The sequence below is a fragment of the Nilaparvata lugens genome, chromosome 2, assembly GCF_014356525.2.
Source record: "Nilaparvata lugens isolate BPH chromosome 2, ASM1435652v1, whole genome shotgun sequence".
Classification (NCBI taxonomy): Eukaryota; Metazoa; Arthropoda; class Insecta; order Hemiptera; family Delphacidae; genus Nilaparvata; species Nilaparvata lugens.
Genome location: NC_052505.1, coordinates 15,183,641 through 15,208,702, shown reverse-complemented (window position 1 = coordinate 15,208,702; position 25,062 = coordinate 15,183,641). Strand labels below are relative to the sequence as shown.

Below are 25,062 nucleotides of genomic sequence, written 5' to 3'. Positions count from 1 at the left end.
GAATATTCAGGAATGTCTCATGCTAGTCACTCACACATTTTTCTGTAAGAAAGATTTGAAAAATTCACAATAGCAGATAAAATATAGTTATGTTATATTTTAGAAAATTCACTTTCAGAAAAGAATTTCTCTTTTGATACGAGTAGGTTAGGTCACATATATAGGCTACATTCATCAATTATATTGCAATAATTCAAAAATACATATTTAATATAATAGTGTTTAGGAAATTTTTAGTTATTATTCATTTTATTTTCACAAAAACCACAAATCAGGAGAGAAGCACTAAGGATACCTTGTACTATTTCTCTCCCAAATGAAGATAACATTAAACGGTCCGAAATAGGGCTATGTCTTTTAGGTTTTTACTTTCTCAAAATCCTCAGTCCTCTACAATGTTTTTTTTACATTGAGAATACTCTCTAGTAGCAAGTTTTGCTAGCTATCAATCAAGTTCATAAACATGAACATATTTCAATTTTCCAATATCATTGACCAGGGAATTTTGACACAAAAGAGTGATTCAATCTTATTTTTATTGAACCAAATATTCTTAACTTTATCACTATGATACGAAATATTCTACCCTAGTTGGTTGGAGAGAAAACAAACAATCCTGATTTAAATCACTTTTCACAATGCTCAGACTTATAATGCATTTGCCATATGAATTTAGTCATTGGAGATTTTCTATCATCAAGTTTCATGTATGATTAAGAAGAGTTCTTACAGAGCAAATCGAAAATACTGACTATAGTTTAATACCCTACTGAATATGATTCAAATGAAAAAGAGTCTGTATCAAAGACAGTTGCCAGACAAAAGTCATGAATAGATTCAAGTTCAGCATAAATATATCATGCTAATTTGAACTCTTTTAAACAATTATTGAATAAATTCTTTTAGCTTTTCAATTTTCGATAATTGTAATTTTACTACACTGAACATTCCTGAATATTTTGTTTTTCATAATGAAACAATACAGTTATCAGTACTTAGTTTATTAAAACAGTTTCACAAATGAGTACTATTGGTCAACATTTTTCTGCATACAATTGTATAGATTCTTCTATTACATCCATATAACCAGTACCGGTGACTAACAATTTTAACAACAACTATACTTCGATTGCGTCGATGAAATAAATAGTTTACAAGAATTGGGATGAAATTAATAACTTGGTTTTCTAGGTTACTAATTTCTATTTCAATAATAAATAGTTATTTGAAAACAGATTTCAACTTAATTTTAGTCATTTATTGTTTAAATCGCAACAAAACACCCATGGAGATAGACTAACTTGGTCAATCCACCTAATGCCTCAATAAAGCACACAATGTTGGGATTGGAAATTATTAGTACGCATACATAATATTGTTGCTTCTAATGAACAAGATCTACAGAGGTTGCACCAAAAACGTGTGACTCAGGTAAGTTATTCTACCTCGTATTAACATGGTATTGTACAAACTATAACCAACATTATTAATCTCAAAGGTATGTTGAAAATATGTATTTTTTAAAGGTATTAACTTGAAATTATGGGTGATAAGGATTCGCGATTTGTGATTGATTTAACGGATTTAACGGATTAAATGACCAGTCAAGAAATAGTAAAACCTGCATCAGAACCAGGTCAAACTCTAAGATCCGATGCCAAAGTCAGGGTTGGAAGACGAATTATTACAGAAGATCAGTGTGCTTGGATTTGGTGAGCTCACATGAGATCACAAGTTTTTGGGACACTTTGTAGAATGTATTTAGTTATTCATTGGAATTTTACGTCATTAATCAGTAGAATCTATTTTTATTGGATTTATCAAAGCTTTGATGTATTTTAAACTGTTGTCTAGAAGCACAGATCCAATCCTAATAAAGAAGGTTAATTGATTCTTATACAGAGTAGGTAGTATTTTAGCTTTATATGCCAAAATATCAGGGCATTTGAATGTAAATTTCAGATAAACAACTTACAACAGCTACAAATAATCAAATTGAGGCTGTTGATATTGAGAAATCAATAATTGCTTTCATTAATAGATCCAAACTAACAATTTATGTCTCTGAATGATTGATAAAAATTCAAGCTCAATCCTTTTAAAGACAGAAACGATGAATTTGAATTTTGCAGAGACTATAAAATTAAAATTTCAATTGATTCTGTACATTTGAAAAGAATCATTGAGCTTATACAGAGTCAAAAGAAAAAAGAAATTTATGCTAATTATGACAGTGAACATCGACGAAAAGTATTTCAATGCTGTAGTATTTTAAGGAGTTAGAATAGTTGAAATAGTATCTCAAGTTGTACAATAGACACCAGATTGGAAGAACATCGAGATTTTTCAAAAAGTGCAAGTTTCAATGTAATTTTATATTTTCAATAAGTTTGATTAATTTAAGGAGCAAAAATCTGGTGAGAAAGTGACAATTTGTGAAGTTTTTACAAAGAATACAGAGTTCAAAATTGCAGTAAGAATGAGACTGCTTAGAGAAAATAGAGTATTACAAAGATTTAGCACTGACAATAATTGCAAAAAGTTAGAAATTTAGGAAATCAATCAGTTTTTGATGAATAGGAATGTAGATAGAGAAGCTATAAGAAGTTACATTTTTATTAATTGATATTGACATTTTCTGAATGAATAAAATAACGGTGACGGGTAATTTTTCAGTAGTTTACCTACTATAATTTGAGGTGATCTCTGGAGCTGAGCTTAAAAAAATTCGTTCGTTGTAATTACAAAACTAAACTAATTACATTAAACATATCTTGTTACCCGAGAATCACCAAACTGAACAAACATAAATACTATACTATTATAGAGATCATAATAATATTTCAATTCTAAGAATCTAATTACAAATCAGTTGAGATTGTTCAAAATTGAGCGAGGATTAAGAAATAAGCCTATTATTTGTGGAAATATACAAAGTTCTGAGGTTTTCTAACAACATTAAATTCTTCCATCTAAATGATCTGATCAAGTTAATTTGAACTGAATGATGAGAAATGGCTCCAAGATACAAAAACAGTAATTACTAAAGTGATTCATTCAAAAAATGATTTGATAATTGACTGTTACTGGTGCGCGCGGCTCTGACTCTACTAGCCGTTCTATAAAATTTGGGCTCGCTCACTCATCTACAAAATATTTAACAAATATTCAACGAATATTTTTAGAAAAGAGCCCTCTCACACACCCGCACCAAACTACAGCTGTTACAGCCACGAGCACACACTAATGGTACCATCAGAACGAGGTAACCCAGAAGAAAATTTCGAAACATGATTTGACTCATCAATAAGAATATTGATACATTGAAATGTGGTACATAAACTCAACATACAAACTAAACTAAATAACAATTAAAAACTTAATTCTAATAACAACATTTAACAATAATTTATATGACATTTTCTTGAAAAGAAAATGGGGTACTATGAAAATGAGGATACGTTAGTGAGGTCCACATTATAATGGCAGTGGAAAAAGATGAGAAAACATCGTTGCCGATTCTCTGACTTCCGGATACTTTAGTGAGGTCCACATTATAATGGCAGTGAAGAAATATGAGAAAACATCGTTGCCGATTCTCTGATACCGGTTTATCTGATGTAATATTAACTGTTCATTCTTGTTTAAAATCATGCATAATCATATTATTTGATCAAGAAAAATAATATTTTTTTCAATGACTAAATAATAAATTTTCATGATTGAGATTATATATTTTGTTAATAAATAATATTTCTACATTGTTAAAAAACGGTCTGGAAACAGTGCGGAGGTGGTAGAGAACAGCGCTATCTGCTTTGTCGAATAATAATAATAATTTGTATGGCTTTTATTAGTTTGCCTTATTTCTTCCGTCAATTCCATTTCCTTTCCCCGTAGCCCCCCCACATACTATTTACCAATATTCAAAGTTTGTAAGGATCGCCTGTTTTTAGTCCGTAAAGTCCTGTCCGTTTTCTCCCGATTTGTTTGTCTTTTAGTAAGTGTAATTTTTAGATGCACGGGGAACTGGTCCATTGCATCCAATCCAGGTGGAGAGAACGCCTCCTATTGACTCCTGGCCACCTTGAAAGTGAAGAATTTAGGAAACTAAATCGTTTCGTAAACTCTGCACCGCAAGGTAGAAGAGGCTTCGATTAAGTAAGTAAGTATGGCTTTTATTGATGGGAATTTCCTGACGGAAGTTACACCTCGCCTGAATATATCATTTAAGCCGTCAATGGACCCTACGACTGTCATACTTCAGCTGGGTCAATAGTTTAACGTGCCCATTTGTCGAATGATAGCAACAACAATGTTAATCAAATACTGCGGTTATAACGTGCACCTCACTACAATTCTATTAGTTACAAATCACAACCGTTTCCCAGTAACCAATCGATATAGATAGCAGTGCAGGTGAAATTTAAATGTAGATATGGTAGGACAGACCGCGACTAACCTGGTAGTCGAGAATGGAGAAGCCAAGGCCGCGTTCGCCCTTGAGCAGTTCGATGATGTGCGGCTCCGAGCTCCACATGGCCAGGCCGGTGAGCGGCTCCAGCGAGCGAGACTTGAGCTTGGAGAGGCTCGGGTCGGTGGTGACAGTGGCGGTCGCCGTTGAAGCAAGGGAGCCGTCCGATTTGGCCTTCACCAGCCGCTCCATCGCCGGGATCAGGTTTTGCAAACTGCCACCCAGAAGATTCTACGACAAAAGCGATCAGTCAACACTGGTTTGTACGACAAAAACAATCACATTTTATCAATAACATCAACGAAAAAGTGAAAACTAGATTTGGTGAATCATCCATTAGAGGGAGGAAAGTAGATATGTGACAATAGGTAGAAGCGTAGAAGTAGGTAACTCAAGATCACCATTTTATATTTATCATATCTTTTTACTATCGATTTTGATTGCTGTTGGTTTGCTTTGTTGAATTTGTGATATTCGATTATTTTGCATTTATCTTGATATGATTATTTGCATCTTTACATTTATTATCTAATCGAATAATAAAACAATAAATCAGAAATCAAATTTAAATAATAAAACAACTTATTCACAAAATAAAATACAGCAGCTGAGACAAAAAATACATAGTGAATATTCCCCGCAAAGACAACAAGTCTGGGTGTGGGGAATGGGTTCCGTGAATTGCATTAAAGCAAATAACAGTTGGAGATTTTTACAATAAATAATAAAACAATAGAATAAGTATAAGGTGGAATAAATAAAATAAAAAAGCGTTTTTAAAGGATGCGAAAAGCATGTTATTGACCTTAAATTCCTGTAGTATTGAGAAAAAAACTACATATCCTGCATATCCAGACGAACATTGATAATAGGGGGTGATGTTCAATGAATATAGGCGAATTGGATGAGCCGCGATGCGGCGTCCCTACCAATTTCAAACAGCCACCTCTTAAGGCAGCATTTAAAGGTGATAATGCTGACAACATTTTCCATTTGCTTCAGATGGTTAGGGGTATTCCTGTACAGAATGTGACATAGATAGTGGCTGTTAGTCTTGGTACAATCATTGAGTAGTCGTGGCTGCAGAATGCCAATGTTATTTTGATGTCTGGTATTAAAGATGTAATTTTTGGACTGTATCAACTATCAACATATTTATTGTCTTGTTATTTTATATTGCCTTCCATTAGTGTACTTGAGTTGAAAATAATTGTTGTAACCATTGAAAATCAATTTTATTCAAATGAATAGAAAAATAAGTAGAGAGCATTAAGTAGATGATAATAATTATAGAGAGTGTCCCAAGAAAGGTGTCACAGCCGAATGCCATAGATTCTACATGAAATTCGCAACAAAAAATGGTCAGTAGAATTTTATAATCTACTTATTGTAGTTTATTATTTGTAGGCCCCTGGTAAAATCTATTTAGGTTTAGCGAGATCAATTTTGTGATTAATTTTTATCGAATAAAATGATCGATCGAATAACCTCATTTATCCTTTATCAACTATCAACATTTCGAGATAGAATCAGATCTATAGTGAGGTCCACGTTATAATGACAGTATTTGATCAACTTTGGTTTTGCTATCCTTGTCTATAATTCGACAAAGCCGGTGGTACTATCCTTTTCTATGTCCGCAACGATGCCAATTATGTTTTTTACAGTGTTGTAATATAATTAATTGATGCAGAGAATCGGCATCGCTATTCTTCTATCTTTATCCACTGCCATTATAAAGTGAACCTCACTATAGGTTTATCTCACCCAATCAATGATTAGATTTAGTGCTTGTGTGTATTTGACTCACTCTGGCAGCGAATGCGGCGCGATCCTGTGATGTGTCAATAAGACGGCCGAATCCGGGGGCGTCACCCTTTCTGCGCGCGCACACCATACGCACATGCATCGGCAGGTCCTTGAGAATGGTAACTACTTCGATGTGATTCATGCCCAGCAGCCGATGTCCGTTCACCTGCATCACCAACATCATGCATTTATTAGCATCTTTGAATTCCATTATATTCAAGTTATATTCAACATAATATTGAAAGAGAGAGCGAGTAATTTGAATTTATTTCATTAGTACAAAATTACTAATCATTAAAATGATAATTGGTACTCGGTATAGAGCAAAAGCAGGTGAGCCCTTCAATATTCCTCTCCCAAATTTGGATTCAGAGTTCGAAATAAGGTTAAGGTCACTTTTTAATTTTCACTCCACATCACAATTTTATGTCCAAAAATATTTTCACTTGAAAATTTGGAACGATTAAATAAATAATAAAAATGGAAGAATTTAGTGCTACTTTCTTGTATTTATAAAATAGAATTATAGTACCTTTTGAAATTAATAAAGTAATAGAATAAGAATACAAATTATAATTACTAGTAATGTTTCGGTGATCACACCATACTAGTAGAAACTAGTCGTTATAATTTGTATTCTTATTCTATTATTTGATTAATTTCAAAGACTATTATAATTCTATTTCATAAATAAAAAAGGAATACAACTATAAAACCATATTAAACTTAATTTGACAATAATTTCAAATGATCAAAAACAACAGTTTTGATGGATTTAATGAATAGGAAATTGTCAGTCACTGTTAAATTGTTATACTGTTTACTTTAAAAAGTGGTTTCGACAATTTATAATTATATTGAGGTCCAAGTCATAATGGCAGTCGAGAAAGATAGGAGAGCATCGTAGACATTTTTCTGCCTTGTCACTGCCTTCTGCCTCTAAGATTCTAGTTGAATCCAAAAGTCTAACATGTTCAACATCTACAAAACATGGAGTAAGGTCTATTGGTGAAGTAGATTCAAGAGTTTGTAGATTGAAAACTTGACGAGTTGCAAACTTGAAAAGTTCTCAAAATACATTCATTTTATACAAAACTTGATGGAATAAAAGACATTGATGTTGCCAATACTACTTTGTTCAAAATCAATTTAAATTACAGACCCAGGCTTCAAGGCAACACTTGCCACATCTTCAGCTGAACTGATGACAATACTGGTACAATCTGAACTGATAACAATCAATATAATATTATAATAGATTGTGTTGTTAGCTTACACTTTTACAACAGTACTCACGATTTTATTGTTGTCGGACGCGTTTCGTGGCAGTGAGCCACATCCTCAGCGTACAAGGAGTAGTAACTAGCTACTCGCTACAAAACTAGCCACTTAACGAAACGCGTCCAACAAGCAACAAAATCGTGAGTACTGTTGTAAAAGTGTAAGCTAAACGACAATCTATTATAATTAATATCAACAGTTCAAGTAGGATGAAGACAAAAGAAGAAATTGAATCAGTTCAAGATGTGGCAGGTATTGTCATGAAACTGGTTCTGTAATTTAAATTGATTTTGAACAAATATAGTGGTACAGACAAACATCCACGTCTTTTTCTTTCAATTATGGAGAGATACCACAACTTCTCTTCTGATACAATCAAACACGACAACTTGAAATCAAGTAAACTTGACCAATGTGAACGCTGCACTGACCTCGAGCAGTTCGTCTCCCGATCTTAGCTTGTTGTTCTGACCGACAGGGCCCTCGGCCAGGATGGAGCGGATGTAGTGGTGCGGCCTCACCTCCTGGCCATCCTCCACGTCCACCGTGCCCTCCAGGCTGATGCCCAGGCCGCCGCCCTCGCCAAACTTGCACAGTTGGCCAACCTGCAACACGTCAATCATTAAAGCAAACATTCATCCATTATGAACCAGGTGGAAATAGTAGTCTACTAGTAGTTCTGTGAACGGCAGACCTCGGCACTTCTCTACAGCACATATTCAACAGATCTTTCTTATCTCTGAATTCATCTCTAGTACATGCCTTCAGATGTACTGGCAATGAATGTAACATGCAAATTCCAGCACTCTCCACTCCTCTCTCATATTTTTTGTATCCCGTGGCTTAATTTTGTATAAACATTGTATTGTAAAAAACACTTCACTTTTATATGGGCTACTTTTGTACAAATTAATAATAAAAACAATATGAAAACTTGTAGTATCCTTTATTATTAAAAACTTTAAAATATTACAACGACTAGTTTCAACCATAACTTAGGTCATTTTGACTTATAAAAAATTAATAAAAACAATATGAAAACTTGAAATTTTTAGGTCAAAATTACCCAAGTTATAGTCGAAACTAGTCGTTGTAATATTTTAAAGATTTTAATAATAATAAAGCGTACTACTCTAACATAAGAATACTCTTAGAAGAATACTCTAACATAGAAGCAGACATCAGGAAAAGGCGCCTTAAATTTTATGGTCACATAATGAGGCTTCCAGATCACAGACTTACAAAAAGAATAGTAACATATGTAGCAACCCTTAGTAATGGAGGTGCATGGATGAAAAACGTCAAGAAGGACTTAATACTTGCTAACATTAACAATGATGAAATATACAACAGGAACAGTTTCAGAGAAAAGGTTGAAAAATGGGAAGTTAAACCAGAGATGACTGTGCCAAGAGTGGGAACAAAATGGAGTGAAGCAAGGAAAGCGGAGTTCTCACTGAAAATGAAAAACTGGTGGATTGATAAAAAGAACAAGAAAAACAAAAAATGAACCAAATTTTGCTCAGCGTCTTCCATCTGGGAGCTTGACGGCTAATAATAATAATAATAATAATAATAAAGCGTACTACAAGTTTTCATATTGTTTTTATTAATTGTATTTTAAATATATTTTGCGGATAAATAAATAAAAATATAAATATATTTTGGTAGAGAGTTAAGTGGAGGATATTTTTTATATCCTACTCCAGGAATGAACGCTTAGCTGATTAAACCTCCGCTCATTTATGTGGATACAAACAATATTATATCATAGTAGACTCATATTGTATTATATCGTGTATTGTTTGATATTCTCAAATTCACAATTATTTTCATAACTCTTGTCCCTCACTACGCTCGGTCACTCAAGAACGACATGAGTTTGGCATTCATTTCGTAATAAAATGGAAGTAGAAATGGATGATCATCATTCTAAGATAAGTCGAAGATAAAATGGAATTAAATCAAATGTAGGCTATCCATATCACAGAAAATTCATAAACTATGTTAATTACATATCACTCCCGTTCCTAAGATTAAAAATAAAATTAAATTATCTATGTCTATTAAGAAATTATTCAATGCATAAAACTTCTTTGTTTTATTAATAGTATTCAAATTTGTATTGTAATTGTTTTTGATGAATAAACTTTGATTCGATTCAAGATTGATAATACATTGAATACGGCTACAGCAGCTTATGCAAAGCTCTTTCAATAGGCTAAACTCCTGAAAATTGAGTTATTAAGCTGATAGAGAATATGCTAGAGATAAAAAGCTGATTCAAAATCGAGTTAAAAGTATTTGGTTCAATATTGTGATAGCATGCAATTTTAATCAAAATATTAGTTCCAGTATTCATCAAAATCCAAGTGACGAAAATAACAATTATGTGAGCAAGATTATCAATAGACTGACTTAATAATAATGTAACAGCCAATACACTTCCAGAATAATACGATTAATACATTTAATACGATAGATTACAAGATTACTAAGATTTAAATCAATGGTTAACAACAAGCAACGTTTGTTACATCTCTTTAGGATGAATATACTGTAGCATAAATTGTTCTAAAATACCTCAAAATTTTGATTTTATATTGTTGAATTGAAGGAGGCCGTTTGAATAACGGTATGATAAATGGAATAAAATCGTTCAAGAGTAATAGATATAACCGGCACTAGGATCTATTCAGAGATTGACAATGCAGCATCAATGTATTTTGATTAAGAATATACTGTACTTTCTTTCAATTCAATATTAATAGCTAATACACATTGTATTAAACCGATCAGTTGTACGCCGCGTTCATTGGTTGTCAAACCGGTTTCAGCTGATATGCATGAAAAAATGTGATTTAGATAAACTATATATTTTGTAATGTTTCAAGAAAGAAATGTTTTATTTTTATCATAATCATTACTTTATTTCGACACTTGAGAATGCATACAATCAATCGGAAACTAGTTATGTGTTGAAAAACGAAAAAGGGCACGAGTCAATAAAAGTGAAAAACTATGTTTAGGCGAAGCAGTAATGTGTGATTTCATAACCTAATAATACTTTGGACAACATTAACTTTTTATCAAAATTTGGGCACAGGCTCAGCCTAGTTTTTCCTTCGTGGTCATAATTATAAATGGAGGTTTATCTCTTAAATTGAGTCGAAATTAACTGCAATCTTAATTCTTTACTATTTTAAGAGAAGCAAATCTGTACTTTTTAATAGCAATTTAAATGTTATATGTTTAACTATTCATTATTTATATCATTCAATAATTCCATTTATTCATTCGTGGTATTATTTATATGGTGTTTCGTTTAATAAATGGATGTATTCTAGGACAAGAAATGAAGTGGAAGACGACTTACAACAATCTCAACATCAGGACCAAGAATCTTGCTCCATTTGGCCTGTATGGCGGATTCGACGGCCGGCTCGAGGGGACCCTCGAAGTCGTCATCGATGAGCAGTTGCACGTCCTCGAGGTCGCTCGCCCTCGACAGAGCCTCGTGCTCGTGTAGAACCAACGAGTCCATGGTGGTGCGAGACTCGCCCTCCGGCTCCACATCCACGTCCATCTCGGTTGTTGACTCTCCATCCTGCTCCAAACCATTCATACATACATCTCATTCATAATTCGTCTCATACTTGACTAGATTGATTGATTTTATTATTGATTATGCAATTACTAGACACAGATGGAAATAAATTGGAAGTTGAATTTGTTCAAATGCTAATTAATGAATAATTACAGCATTTAATTGTGATTTTAGTTTAATAATTATTATTAATTACTAGAGACTTATTACCGAAGTGAGGTCCAAGTTATAATGGCTGTGGAGAACAGCGTAGCCGATTCTCTGCCTTCCTAAAGTCAACCCTATTTCGACAATCCAATCAACCGACCCACCAAATATATCCAGACCTACACAGTTCACATAAAATAGACGCTGCATCCTTTTAATTGGTTTATAATAACTGTAGTTCGTTCTGCAGAAGGCAATTGAAAATGTATTGCAAGATATAGCAGTCAATCGCGGAACATGGAAATTAGTCAATGATAAGAGGGAAGGGATGTCTAATGCACCATTCACTGGCTTACATAGAAAAGTAATGCCATGCATATCCCTTCTAGAAGCCAGCGAATTTAATTTAAATATTGTTTTCTGAGATCTGTACAGAAAGATCAAATGAACATAAAACTTTATATTTTATCCAGTACAGGTATCTCAGGAATCTATTCTGCACTCTTTCAATATCGTGAGCTGCGCCGGTCCGGTAAGGTGATCAATAGAACCATATTCTAATCCACTGCGCACCAAAGCACAGTACACTCTAATAACAGGGACATTATTACTGAACTCTCTGCATTGCCTACACACAAATCCCAGAATATTGAAGGCTTTATTCTTGATTGTGTAAAACATTACATTGATAATCATAAAAAACACGAGAAACACCAAACTCCAGATAATCTTTCAAGTCCGAAAATGAAGCGTTTGTTTTCAAATATCAAGAAGCCATCAAATAGCGCATCACTGGATTCTGTCTTGGGTTCATTAAGGAGGCCAGTTTGTTTTGATTCAGTTTCTCAAACTGATGAGACTGAGACAGTCCTCAAGTCCAAGGATGAATTGATAAACAAAATTTAACAGTTGACTGAGAATCAGTCAGCACTCGTTTAAAAAAATTCAGGATCTCACCCTTCAACTAGAGGATCGGAATGTGACTAAGTCTCCTTAGGCCCATGTTATACGGACAGAAAAAACGCGACAGATTTTTCGCCACGTAGACGCCAAGCCTACCGAGCAATGGACGTCACTGTGTGCAAGTTATACGAACGTTTTATCTGTCGCGTCGGACCCTGTAAACCCGGCATCAGCGTCGACAACGCGACCGGACCGGTAAAATTGGCAGAAAAAACGCGATAGAAATGACGCGAGTACTGTTATACGGGCAGCTTTAACGCGGCAGATCCGTACTTCCCCCCCACCATACTCCTCCGGGCGTACACTTCTCCCTATTGGCTCCCTCGGAGCCTGCCGCGGCGTGTTTGCTGCTCGTATAACAGCTCCCTGGCGTCGACGACGCGGCGTTATTGCTGCTCGTATAACAGCACTGAATTGTTAGTTCAGCGTCGGCGTTTTATCTGTCGCGTTTTTTCTGTCCGTATAACAAGGGCCTTACAGTGTATCATTGGTTAACACATCTATAAATACAGAGCCTCTTGTAAATCCATGTGAGATTTGTTGCAATAAAAATGAGATTGACAGGTCTCTCAAGGAAGAAAATGACTCCTTATCAAATAAAATATCGCACATGGCTGTCTCGATTGAGGCTTTGGAGGCGGACAACGTTGCCTTAAGAGGGGAATTGCTCACATGTCGTAATCAGTCTGACAAATGGAGGTCGCTGTATGATAATATGTGCGCTAGGTACAAATGAGTTTAATGTGACTGCAACGGGTGATGGGAATAAGGAGAAGATGGCATCTTGTGCGGTTGGCATCAGTGACTCGGTCGGCACCACCTGTCTGCAAGTTGGCGCTGAATTCAAAACGGCGGATAAATACTGGTGGCAGGATCAAGTTATTTGCTGATAGTCAGGGTAGAAGAATGGACGAACTGATAGCAGAGAAAACGATTAACAAAGTAACTAGTACACTGAAACCTGGGGCTCGCTTGTGTTCGGTTATGGCTGAGTGTGACAATGATTGTAATTCTATGACTGCACGTGATTTGATTGTGTTATTTGGTGGTACAAATGATTTTTCTGCTGACTGTCATGCAGACTACCTCGGCACTATTGAGGCTCAATTAGAGAAATTGACGAATACACATGTTTTCCTAGTAAATGTACCGTGCCGTTATGATCTTTCACTGTCTGTACCCATCAATCAGGCGATATCTGATGCTAATGAAAAACTGAAGAAGATAGTCAGTCGTTTCAACAACGTGAAGCTGTTCAACGTGCATGGACTGGGCAGACGTTTCTACACACGACACGGCTTACATATCAACTTCATTGGAAAACGCATCATAGCTGACTGTATCTTGCGGTACCGAAAGAGCTATCTAGACGTGGAACCTCATGGTGGCAGCACAAGCACCGACTTCTCAGCACATTCAACATCTCTACCGGCCGCTGTGGACTCTACTCCTTCGTACTCTCAGGTGGTAGGCTCACCAGTTAACTGCACAATGGAGGACACCAGGAGTGGCGGAAGCAACATTTCAGCAGCGGATTTAAACTTGTAAATAACGACAAGGCTCAAAACAGAGCTCCTTTTTATAAAGGTGACATAAACATTTTCCTGCTCAATATAAGATCTCTTCGAGGTAAGCTTGGTCAGTTGGAGGCAGTTCTTGGCTCAAAACCTGCTGACATAGTGTGTCTGAATGAACATTGGTTGTGTAAAGAAGAAGTTGATTATTATGTACCTGACAGTTTTGTATTAGCCAGTTTTTATGCGAGACGAACATCTTATGGTGGATCATCAATTTTTGTTAAAGCAGGAATCTCTTTTAAGTGTATTGACGTATCAAACTTTTGTCAGGATAGTGTTTGTGAAGCATCAGCTATTAGGTCGACGAAGTTCAATCTTATAATTCTATGTATTTATCGTTCACCACAGGCTAATTTCAGAGTTTTTGTTGAGAGTCTTGAGAACCTTCTTGTTCATGTCAATGACAAGTACCTAAGAAAGAACGATTGGCTGGCTGTGGCTGGGGATCTAAATGTGAATCTCTTGGATGCGAATAGTAGAGAAACTTTAGAGCTGCTGGGTGTTTTAAGATCATTTGATCTTTACAGTTCTAACAAAGCTCCAGCTCGTTTTAATGCCTGCCTGGACAGCATTCATTTGAACATTTCTTCTGAGTATTTACATGTCTCTATTCTGCCGCAAGATATCATTTCTGATCATGCAGGTGTCTGGCTTAATATAAGTAAGGTTGTAACAGAGAGAGATGAGTCTTCTAAGAAAAGTAGAGGAAAATATGTAAGGCTAATAAATGAAGAAAAAATAAAAGATTTCAATCAGTGTATATCACAGATTGACTGGTCTGGACTTTACAGCATTGTGGATGTGAATTTCTCCTCCTCACTTTTTGTAAGTGTATTATCTTCTTTATTCAATGAAATATGTCCACTTACTTATAAAATATTTAAAAAACAAAATTCCAGACCTAACTCTTGTTCAAAAAGTTAGTTCACCAGTGAATTGAAATCGATGCGATGCTATCTACTCCTTCTGTATGATAAATGGAAATGTACGGAGGATTTACAAGACAAACTAAGATATTTAAATTACAAAAAAGAGTACAATAAAGAGATAGATAGGTCTAAGAGAGCAACAAATGACGAACTCATCAAAATGGCAAAAAATAAATGTAAAATGGCTTGGAAAATTGTCGGAAAAGAATCTGGAACTTCCAAGCCGTTTACAGAAATTCAAATAGCCCCCAACGTTCTCAATAATTATTTTGTAAATGTCTCGAAAACTATAGAATCTTCTGATAGTAATTCTAGCTTGCAAAATGGAGTGGTGCAGCACTCTGCCTTGTTGGTGAACTTTAATAGATCTATTCCTGTCGCCGGTTTCAAATGGAAGTCAGTCAATTGTAGAATGGTTCGACAAGTTATTGTCAATCTCAGTCTCTCAAGAAGCGAGGATATTTTTGGACTCTCCAACAAAATTATAAAAACAGTCTCTGACAGCTTGATTGATCCAATGACTTTCCTTATTAACAGAGTGCTCGATGATGGTATTTTTCCTGATTGTTTCAAATTCACAAATGTTATAGGTATCAATTTTCAAGAAGGGAGACTCAAGTAAGCCTGAGAACTTTAGACCCATTGCTATTGTACCTATTATTGGAAAAGTAATTGAATCACGTTTAGTCTTGCAGTTGTATGAATATTTCATAAATAATAAGTTACTGTATGAAAATCAGCACGGCTTCCGTCCCGAACATAACACTGTAATGGCTATTGAGACTATTGTTGAATTTATTCTTCACAGCTTTGAAAATAGAAACATAGTAGCAGCTAACTTAATTGACCTTACAAAAGCTTTTGATTGCCTACCTTTTGATATCTTGTATGATAAGCTCTTTCTCTATGGAATTAGAGGAACTGAACTCAAACTAATTAAGTCATTTCTGTCAAACCGAAAACAGAGGGTAGTTGATGCTAATGAGTGCTCAAATTTTGAGGATGTTGTTGCTGGCGTACCACAAGGTTCTGTTTTGGGCCCTTTCCTGTATTTAATTTTTGTTAATGACCTTTATTGTAATATTCCAACATTGTCTGTTCTCTACGCCGATGATACATCTTTGATCTGCTCCGACTCGAACTATGATGATGTTAGATATAAGTTGTCAGAGGCTCTTGCCTCTGCTAAATCATGGTTTGAGTCTAATAATCTAATCATCAATGAGAGCAAAACTGAATGTATCTGCTTCTCTTTAAGGAATATTCCAGAAGACAATGATATTAAGAGGCATCAGATCAGAATGTTGGGTTTCAGTTTGGAGAGAAGTTTGAGTTGGGAGCCTCACATCATAGAATTGTGTAAGAGACTCTCTCGTGTTGTCTTTCTACTTAGAAGACTTAAGTTATCATTGAACTCTGATTCTTTGGTACTTGCTTACTATGGACTTTTTCATTCCCTCATATCCTATGGTGTTCGCCTATGGGGTAATTCTTGCCATGCTTCAAAAGTTTTCATATGGCAAAAAAAGGCAATAAGAGTGTTAGACAACTTGAGAAACAGAGAGTCATGTAGAGAAAGCTTTCGAAGATTGAAGATATTGACATCTCCTTCAATTTTCATAATGAGTAGCTTGTTGCATGTCAAAACTAATTTAGAATCTTACTCATGTCAGGGAAACAAACATGAATACACAACCTGGCATAGAAATGATATTTCAATCCCACAGGTAAGGCTTTCTAAAACAAGGGACAGCCACCTATTTCAGCAGATAAAAATTTACAACAGTCTTTCCTCAGCTGTTAAAGAGCTGCCTAAAATGAAATTCAAGAAAGTTGTGAAGAATAAATTGATGGATAGAGCATATTTTTCATTGACTGAATACTTTGAATGTTCAATATAAGGGCTACAACTCATTTTGGACTAAGTTGTGTACTATAAGGTGTATCATCATGTGAATACTGTTACTATTCTTGTCAATCTCCCTGTTAGCCTACTTGTATATACATACTCTGAGCTATTGCTATATATTCTTGATATTTTGTTATGTATCTTATTATGTACAATGTATTTTTTTTGACGAGCTTATACATTGTAAAAAATGTCAGGCAGAATAAAGAATTTGAATTTGAAATAAAATAATCAATTAGAAAATTCACAAAAAAAAATTTAATGATTGAATAATACGTTTCTTAATTGAAATTGAATATTTTTTTAATTAATAATATTTCTTCATTTTTTGAAATATGATCTGCCAACGTTGCGGAGCCAGAAATTGATAGCGATATTTGCTTTATAAAATGATAGACAAGGATAGCAACACCAATGTTAATCAAATACTGTCATTATAACGTGGACCTCACTATAAGCCGCCATGTTCGATTGTTTAGCTCTTGGCCAATGATTCATTTCATTCCTTTTCAAACTGATCTTTTCATTTCTAATGCTTGGTGAGGGAATTGTAATTTAGAGATCTCTCTGCCTCTATTACAATGTTTAAGTAGTTAACCTTTCAAAGAAAAATCATCACCAGTATACAATTTTGTTAATTAAATTGTAATGGAAATGACAAATATTTCGTTTGAAATAAAGGCTTTAATTAACAAAATTGTACATCAGTGATGAAACATAATGAAACAAGATATTACGAGAAACGACAACTGCTACGGTACATAATAGGTCAGCTGTATCAGCTATTTATCATACCACGAGACTATTGGGATAAAGTTACTTTATTTTTCTCTCCCTATCATTTTGATGTAGGTACTTATTGAATGAATGAATAAAGATTGGGGGAGTCCGATGGTAGCAAGCATTCAAAAGGCACACCAGTGTTTAATGTTAAGTCGGGCCTGCGCCACAAACTCAAGTTCTGTCGTAGATTTGTCAAACTCTTTAAATAAGGATGAATAAAGAACAAATAATAAAGAATATTATGAGTTTGTCGATTAAACTGACCGGATTGAGTGGGAATCGCGGCAGAGATGTTGCCGACGGCGAGTTAGGTGTGGGGGGCTTGAGCTCGCTGTTGGCGATGGCTTGCTGCAGCTGCTCGAACTTGGGACCTCGCAGGTAGCGCTCCAGGCACAGGCACACTGTCTGCCCGGTAGCTCGCAGTACCTCCACCGCCTCGTGGTTAGTGTAGCCCTGCAGCGATTGCCCGTCAACCTAGGACAAAAAGAGTGCATAAGATTGCCGTCAACCTGCGACAAAAACAGTAAGGTTGCCGTCAAAAGAATACAAAAAGGTTGCGATCAACCTTTTTTGTTTGCTTTTCGGTTCGTGTTTAAAAATTTCTCTAATAAGTATATATTCTCTATTTTAAAAATAGCTAAGTGTTATAAATTATTATTATTTTGGTATTTGGAACATTTAAATTTGACTGATATTTTTGAACTGATAATTTTGTGGAAATCTAGAAGACATAACCTCCCTTGGACTTTTAATGTTACCTAAATTTGGGAGAGAAATAGTACAAGGGATTATTAGTTTTTCTCCCCCGATCTGTGCTTCATTGTAAAAAAGAATAAAGAATAAATATGAGAAGCCTTCTTCACATTTTTAATGTTGTATATGTATATATTGTATTTTGTAAAAGAAGAATAAATAAATCAACCTGCGACATTCCGCCTCAAGTCCACTTCATTGATAGTCTAGTTCACAAAATAATTCTTACAGAATATTATAACAATGATTACAATTCTAACAAATGACAATGGTAAAACTAATAGCAAAGAGCAGTTTAGAACCCTCAATTAGTCTTTCTAATATTTCTGTTCTGCTATCAGTTAATATGATTAATCTTTCAAGCATTATTACAAACTAATTATAGTCCTCTACAATAATTGATAGTCACAAAATACTTCGAAAATTATAAAACAAAACACATCATTAAAAATGGTAATAACAAGAAGTTTGGAACTCTTAATTAGTCTTTCTCACCTTTTCTGTTATTAGTTAGAATTCATTCTCATTTATCTCTTTCAAGTATTATTAAAGAATTTCAAAGAATTAGAAGATCTGCAAAAAGTATACAATCGAAAATATCCAGAAACCGTTGGAGTATCCTTGAATTTTCAATTATATCATTGATAGTTTTGTAAACTATCATGTCACAAATGATGAGATGTGAGATTAGATTGATACTGATTTGAGTAGTAATCTACAAATTTCTCTCCCATATCTACTTATGTAATACTTCTGTAGAAATTTTGATTCACATGGAATTTTTGCAATAGTTCTGAACAAGATGTCAATACTCAACCTAAAGTGCGAGATAAATTACTTTTAACACGGCTCTTTCTCAAAGACGGAGAGGTCCGATGCTCTATCCTCCACTAATCTCTCCCACTGCCTAGCAGCATTCTCCTTCTTTTGTGTCTGTGTGAGAGAGCTTTATCTTGCACTTTAGCTCTGATTATAAGGTGTGAGTCATTCAAGACTAGTGAAAAAATGCAAGGTATTTGATAGTTATCTCACCTCGACAATGCGGTCATTCACTTGGATCTTCTTGCAGACGTCAGCCGCACTGCCTTCACTTATGCTCTTCACAAATATTCCAGATAGTTCCTCTGAAACGATATAAAATTTAATAAGGTGAAATAATAAATTCAAGTATCCATAGAAATCAACAATTTTATTACAGATATTGTAGAATTGTTCAAAAGATGAATAGACACAATATATTATTGTCTTCTCTACTTAGTATTATTCACACAAAATTCGAGTTTCAAAGCTTATGCTATCAGCTACAACTGGTGATGAAGCCATAAGAATTGAAGTTTTGTGTGAAGACAATATTGTGTTCTTATTTCATCTATAGAATTTATTGGGATAGATTGAACATCATTCATGTTACTCTCATACAAAATGATGAAGATGAAATAACCAAAACGTATTACGAAGTATTGAAGAAGAATGTATCAAGTATTATACGTCATTTTATCACAGCTTTAAAATTATACATCTGTGTACAATCTGTAAGATTTCTGTCTTACATCTGTAAGAAATAATATCTCATTTTATAAATGAGAGAGAATTTTCAACTGTATCTCAATTCTATTTCTTTGGTCTATCCATATCTATTATGTAATATGTATATTTCAATGTTTAGTAATGTTTTTGGCAGAAATGGGATTATTTGATTTTTTTATTAGATTTTTCAACTATAGACATGTAATGTAGTGGTCCTAACGGATTGCAGAGCTAATACATATTTCTTCGAAAACTACTATTAAATTGAATAATAGGTCGACTATCATAATTAGAGCTCCGATTTGGAAAAGATTTCTTCTTTTTAAAAATGGTTTCATGAAACTTCTCACTGGAGGATTTGCTACTCTATACATAAATCAAGATCTGATTTCAAACAATGAGCAATGTTATTGCTAAAAATATTTTGTTAGCTATTGCTTTAGTCATTGAATTTGTGCTGATAGTTTCTAATGCATAAGTGTACATTTTATTTCATATTACTGTTATTAGTTGCTATACTTCTGAATTGCTAAGTTACTTATTTGACTCTATGTTATGTATCTCATATTTATATTTATATTTGTCTTGTTATTTTTGTTGATCTTGTTACGATTGTATTCTTTTGAAATTGGTGTATACCGTTGGAAATGTAATAAATAAATAGATAAATAAATGAGGAAATCAAAACAGTAGAAACTATTATTATGAACATGAATATTTATGATAAGGATTGTAGTATAACATAATACAGAAAAATTGATAACTCTACGAAATAGTTCAACCTTTGCAACTCTACCTTTTTCACACACGTATCCAGCAATTGTTATTCCTAATCCATGACTATCTTTTCTGAGTTCGACGGTGAATTTGTCCATCTCAGGCAGCTGTGTTTGGGGAGGGATCATGTCCATGGTGAGGAGGGGGAGGGAGGGAGTGTTGGGGAGGGTGGGGCGAACAACGTCCACAACAAGGCTGGAGTCATGTCCCTGAAACAATACACAATTTACATCATCAGGAGGTGGCTAAAAAGTATTTTCGTTCATCAACATCACTAAAAAATCTGATAGATTCAAAATTGTAGTAGAAACATTTTTTAGACTCAAAATAGTGTGTGAATTAAGTTATCATTTTTACATAACCTCCAGACTGTGTTTTCCAAATTAAGGTTTAGAGCAGTTTTGGGCAAATGCCTGTTGTTTTTATCTGGATCGTATTTTTATATGAAAAAATAAATAAATTCATAATAAAAATGTTATTTTCGACAATAAAAGTATTTCAGTGCTTGTGATTGACAAAATCAAACAATAATTCAATTTATGATTCTATTGAAATATATAGGATCCTTGCTTCAAGTTTTATCATATAAAGAAAAATAATATTCTGACGACAATGAATTCTACTATTTTTACTAGTCACAACACAATAATGATTATAGTCCATTTTGTAGAAAGGGTCAAATAAAATTATAAATGAAATCCGCTTAGCAAGCATTTGAAGTGGGACTATATCGTCTACGATCAGATGACGGAGTCATCCGAAGTCGAATCAGATTGGAGGCCAAACTCTTTGGAGAAATCTTCAAGGCCGGGACAGACGATCAAATTCATCTTCCCATCTCAAGCTATAAAAGCAGAAACTGATTGTATGAAAATGGAAATAGATGATGAATATTGTGACTTTGATTTCCAAATCTGGAACAACTCTTTCAATATTCCTTATCTATCTGCATTTTTTTGCAATCAAAGTTTCTGTTATGGGTTAAAATCGGAAGCTTCAAGCGTGTGGACCGGCCTTGAAGTGTGATCACATTGAAGGGTGTATGGCAAGTGAAAGATTGGTTATGCATAACAAAGGTTGGTTATGAATAACCAAGCGTGCAGATGAGAAACAGAATCTGGAAAGAGCAATAGGAAAACTGAAACTGAACGCGTTCACTTGCTGGTGGCGTCCAGTGTGAGCAGCTACATGCAAGTAACAACGTGTTTCAATGGCACTTTACAAATTTTGTTTTCCGGCTCATGCATGATCTGACGTGCACTTACATATACACACACATACCCTAAGTTTGAGCGTGTGAACCGGCCTTCAAATTTCTTATACGAAATTTATTTATAATAGTTTTTTTTTAGTTTATGGGAAACCATAGTTGGGTAGGTACTTTTCCTTCTTTCTTTCTTTTCGGTACACCCCGCCATGAAGCCTGTTTTCTTATTTAATTGGAAATTTATTTTTGATTGTAATTTTTGTGTTTTGATTTCTTTCATGTATATTGTATTGTGTTGATTTAACCTTCCGGTATTCGCGCCCTACTCAATCACACGAGCAGTCACGTGTTGTATTTTGTACAACATCCGAATTGCCAAGTGTTATGTACTTTGTCAAAACATATTAATGAATTGTATAATTACTTTTTCCATCTTCTTGGATTATTTTACGCCTATGAACATTTGGATGATTACCATTTCATAGCCCAATAAGGTACATCAAGCAAAGCTATTAATTCTCTGTTATTGGTTCGTTTAAAGTCCCCGTATTCAGTCTTCCCCTATCTTATGCACAGTGCGATTATGCACTGTCGCGACTAAATGGCACCTAAAGACTGAACCATTGCTCGGTTGATACTGCAACTCAGTGGAGTGATGGGGGGAAAGTTTTGGAATGCATAGGTGACTCATTCACTGGCACCACCCCATTCAATAGTTTTGTGCAGCAAAAAAACTGACACTGTTGTACTTTTTACAACAGCGCGATTGCTGGAAGGTTAAATAAAACTATCGATTGATTGAACCTCAAACATAAATATAGTTCTAATTAATTATTATGGTTATTTCCTTAATTTGTTCTTATAGAGAATTAATATCCTAATAATTAGATATGTGTATTAGAAGTCTAAATTACATGTCTGTCTCGGTCGGCGGCGTCGTGTCCACTGTAGATGAAAGGGTTCTCATAGGTGTCGATGATATGGCCGTTGGCGGGGTTGTAGGTGACCTCGGGGTAGCCGTTCTGCACCAGGTGCCGGTCCAGTTCGTCAGGGTCGGCGAGGATCTTGGTTGGCACTATGGGCGCATGGCTGCCCAGCGCCTGGTAGTCGGGTGCAGTTGGCTCGACTGGGCGCGCCACCACCAGGCGCACGTGACTGCCGGACTGGCGCAGAACGGAGGCCACCTGTTCCGAACCCATGCCGCGCAGGTTCACCTCGCCGATCTGCAGGATGTGGTCGCCGCTCTGCAGGCGTGCGTCCTACAACACATTATGCAGGCTATAATGAATATTTGAACTCTGCAGATGTTCGTCCTACAACACATTATGGACACTTGAACAAGAGGAAACCAGACAAAGGTACCAGTTAGACCAGTTAGTACCAGGAGATAGACCTCTTCGCTTGACTTCAAAACCTACAACTCTTTATGGACACTTTAACAAGAGGAAACCAGACAAAGGTAACTGTTCAATAAAGGAGATAGACCTCTTCGCTTTACTTTAAAATCATTGTTGAAGGTTCTTCCTCATTTTTTGAAGTGTCCTTATGCGCGCCTCTCCACTAGGAAATACTGAAATGAAGTGCATCTAACGAGTGATTTTCATAGAAGATAATCTCATGAACTTATGTGCGAAATATCAATGTGAGGACAATGTAGTTGGTGATGATGGTTGAAGCTGAAAATTAGGTGTTTTTCACAATACAAGGAGCATTATTGTCAGGTGTACCTGGAAATCTATAGGAGATAGAGCGTTCTACCTGATCTCAGATTGTAGAGCACAAAAATACGCCCAGAGGGATTTTGAATTATACATCTAAATGGTAACAATCGGAAGATATTGTTGATCAAAAACTAAAAGTTGATCAGAATTGATTTTTCTTTAAATTTTACTCATTTTTGAAGAATCATAACTCAGTACTCATTGGAGATAGAGAGTTTGATTCCATTTTATTCATAATTTTTTTTATTAAAAAAGACAAGAGCAAATTTTTCTGTCAGATTACTGGATTAGGCAGAAATAGCTGAAAACTGGAAAATGAAGCGAAAATACGAGGTTTTTGGGCCACCCTGTATCTAGCATAAAGAAATTTTGTATGAGGAAATTGGTTCTGGAGTTCTCTCATGTATCAAAATAATAAATTAAAAATCAGAACTACAATATAAATTGCAAGCACACCACCGTGTTCATGTCTATATTGACTGGACTATGCTGAATGAATGAATGGACTATGAATACGAGCTAAAAGTATCATGAATTGGAATTTTGTAGAGGACGTAAAGTTTCCAGTTCTGTAAAGTTACTAATCTTGTTGATATATTCAAATTCTTGACTTGTCTTTACATTTCAAGGATTGAGAAATGTATCCTTGATGTAAGAGTATACAAATAAATAAATTTGTATAATAGAAAGGCTTACCCTGTCGGCGACGCCCCCTGGCAGAATGGTCTTAACGACAACGCCGGTGCTTCTGCCTCCGATGATGCCGAATCCAAGTCCTGATCCATCGTTTATTAGATCTATCACTTCAACCTGGGCCCATTCTGTATTCAACTGCAAATTAAAATTACATGAAATTAAAAATACATCCACTAAGATTATATTAGCAAATTGAAAAAACAAACAAATAGCATATTCTATAATATACTATGAAATATTACTAAGAATAAAAAATAAAATAGAGTTTATTGTATTCATTGATCAGATAAGAAACAAGGTATATAGGATCAAGAGCAAGAGTATTACATCACTCGGATTCAAGACTCAATTGATACTTGTTTCTCAACTGATACTTGAAATAATTATTATTAAAATAAAAATCCCAATTAAATGCTGTAAATCACCCCGAAGACTTTTGCTACTGCAAATATTGATAACATGGTAAACAGCTAGATGGAAATTCGATGTGCGCTACTATAGTGAGGTCCACGTTATAATGACAGTATTTGATCAACTTTGGTTTTGCTATCCTTGTCTATCATTCGACAAAGCCGATGGTACTATCCATTTCTAGGTCCAAAACGATGCCAATTATATTTTCGACGGTCTAGAAATATAATTAATTAATTCAGAGAATCGGCATCACTATTTTTCTATCTTTATTCACTGTCATTATAACGTGGACCTCACTATATACAAAAATTATTTGTCAGCCCGGGAATGACAAATAATTTTTGTATAGTAGCGATCATCGAATTTCCATCTAGCTGTTTACCATGTTGTCAATATTTGCAGTAGCAGAAGTCTTCGGGGTGATCCACAGCATTTGATTGGGATTTTCGTTTAATAATAATAATAATAATAATAATAATAATTAATTA

The 25,062-nt window shown here is 34.8% G+C and overlaps 1 protein-coding gene across 12 annotated transcripts in view; it reads right to left on the bottom strand.

The window, feature by feature from the left end:
- LOC111045441 (multiple PDZ domain protein) overlaps positions 1-25,062 on the bottom strand; it is a 587,845-nt gene that overhangs the window by 399,867 nt on the left and 162,916 nt on the right. For all 12 annotated transcript variants that reach the window (XM_039420670.1, XM_039420673.1, XM_039420674.1 and 9 more), the window contains 9 exons: positions 24,161-24,295; positions 22,658-23,002; positions 20,556-20,745; positions 19,265-19,356; positions 17,744-17,953; positions 10,941-11,171; positions 7,996-8,169; positions 6,285-6,449; positions 4,463-4,705 (listed from right to left, as the gene is read on the bottom strand). In XM_039420670.1, the coding sequence (XP_039276604.1) occupies positions 4,463-4,705; positions 6,285-6,449; positions 7,996-8,169; positions 10,941-11,171; positions 17,744-17,953; positions 19,265-19,356; positions 20,556-20,745; positions 22,658-23,002; positions 24,161-24,295 (1,785 nt within the window). The remainder of the gene's footprint in view (positions 1-4,462; positions 4,706-6,284; positions 6,450-7,995; positions 8,170-10,940; positions 11,172-17,743; positions 17,954-19,264; positions 19,357-20,555; positions 20,746-22,657; positions 23,003-24,160; positions 24,296-25,062) is intronic.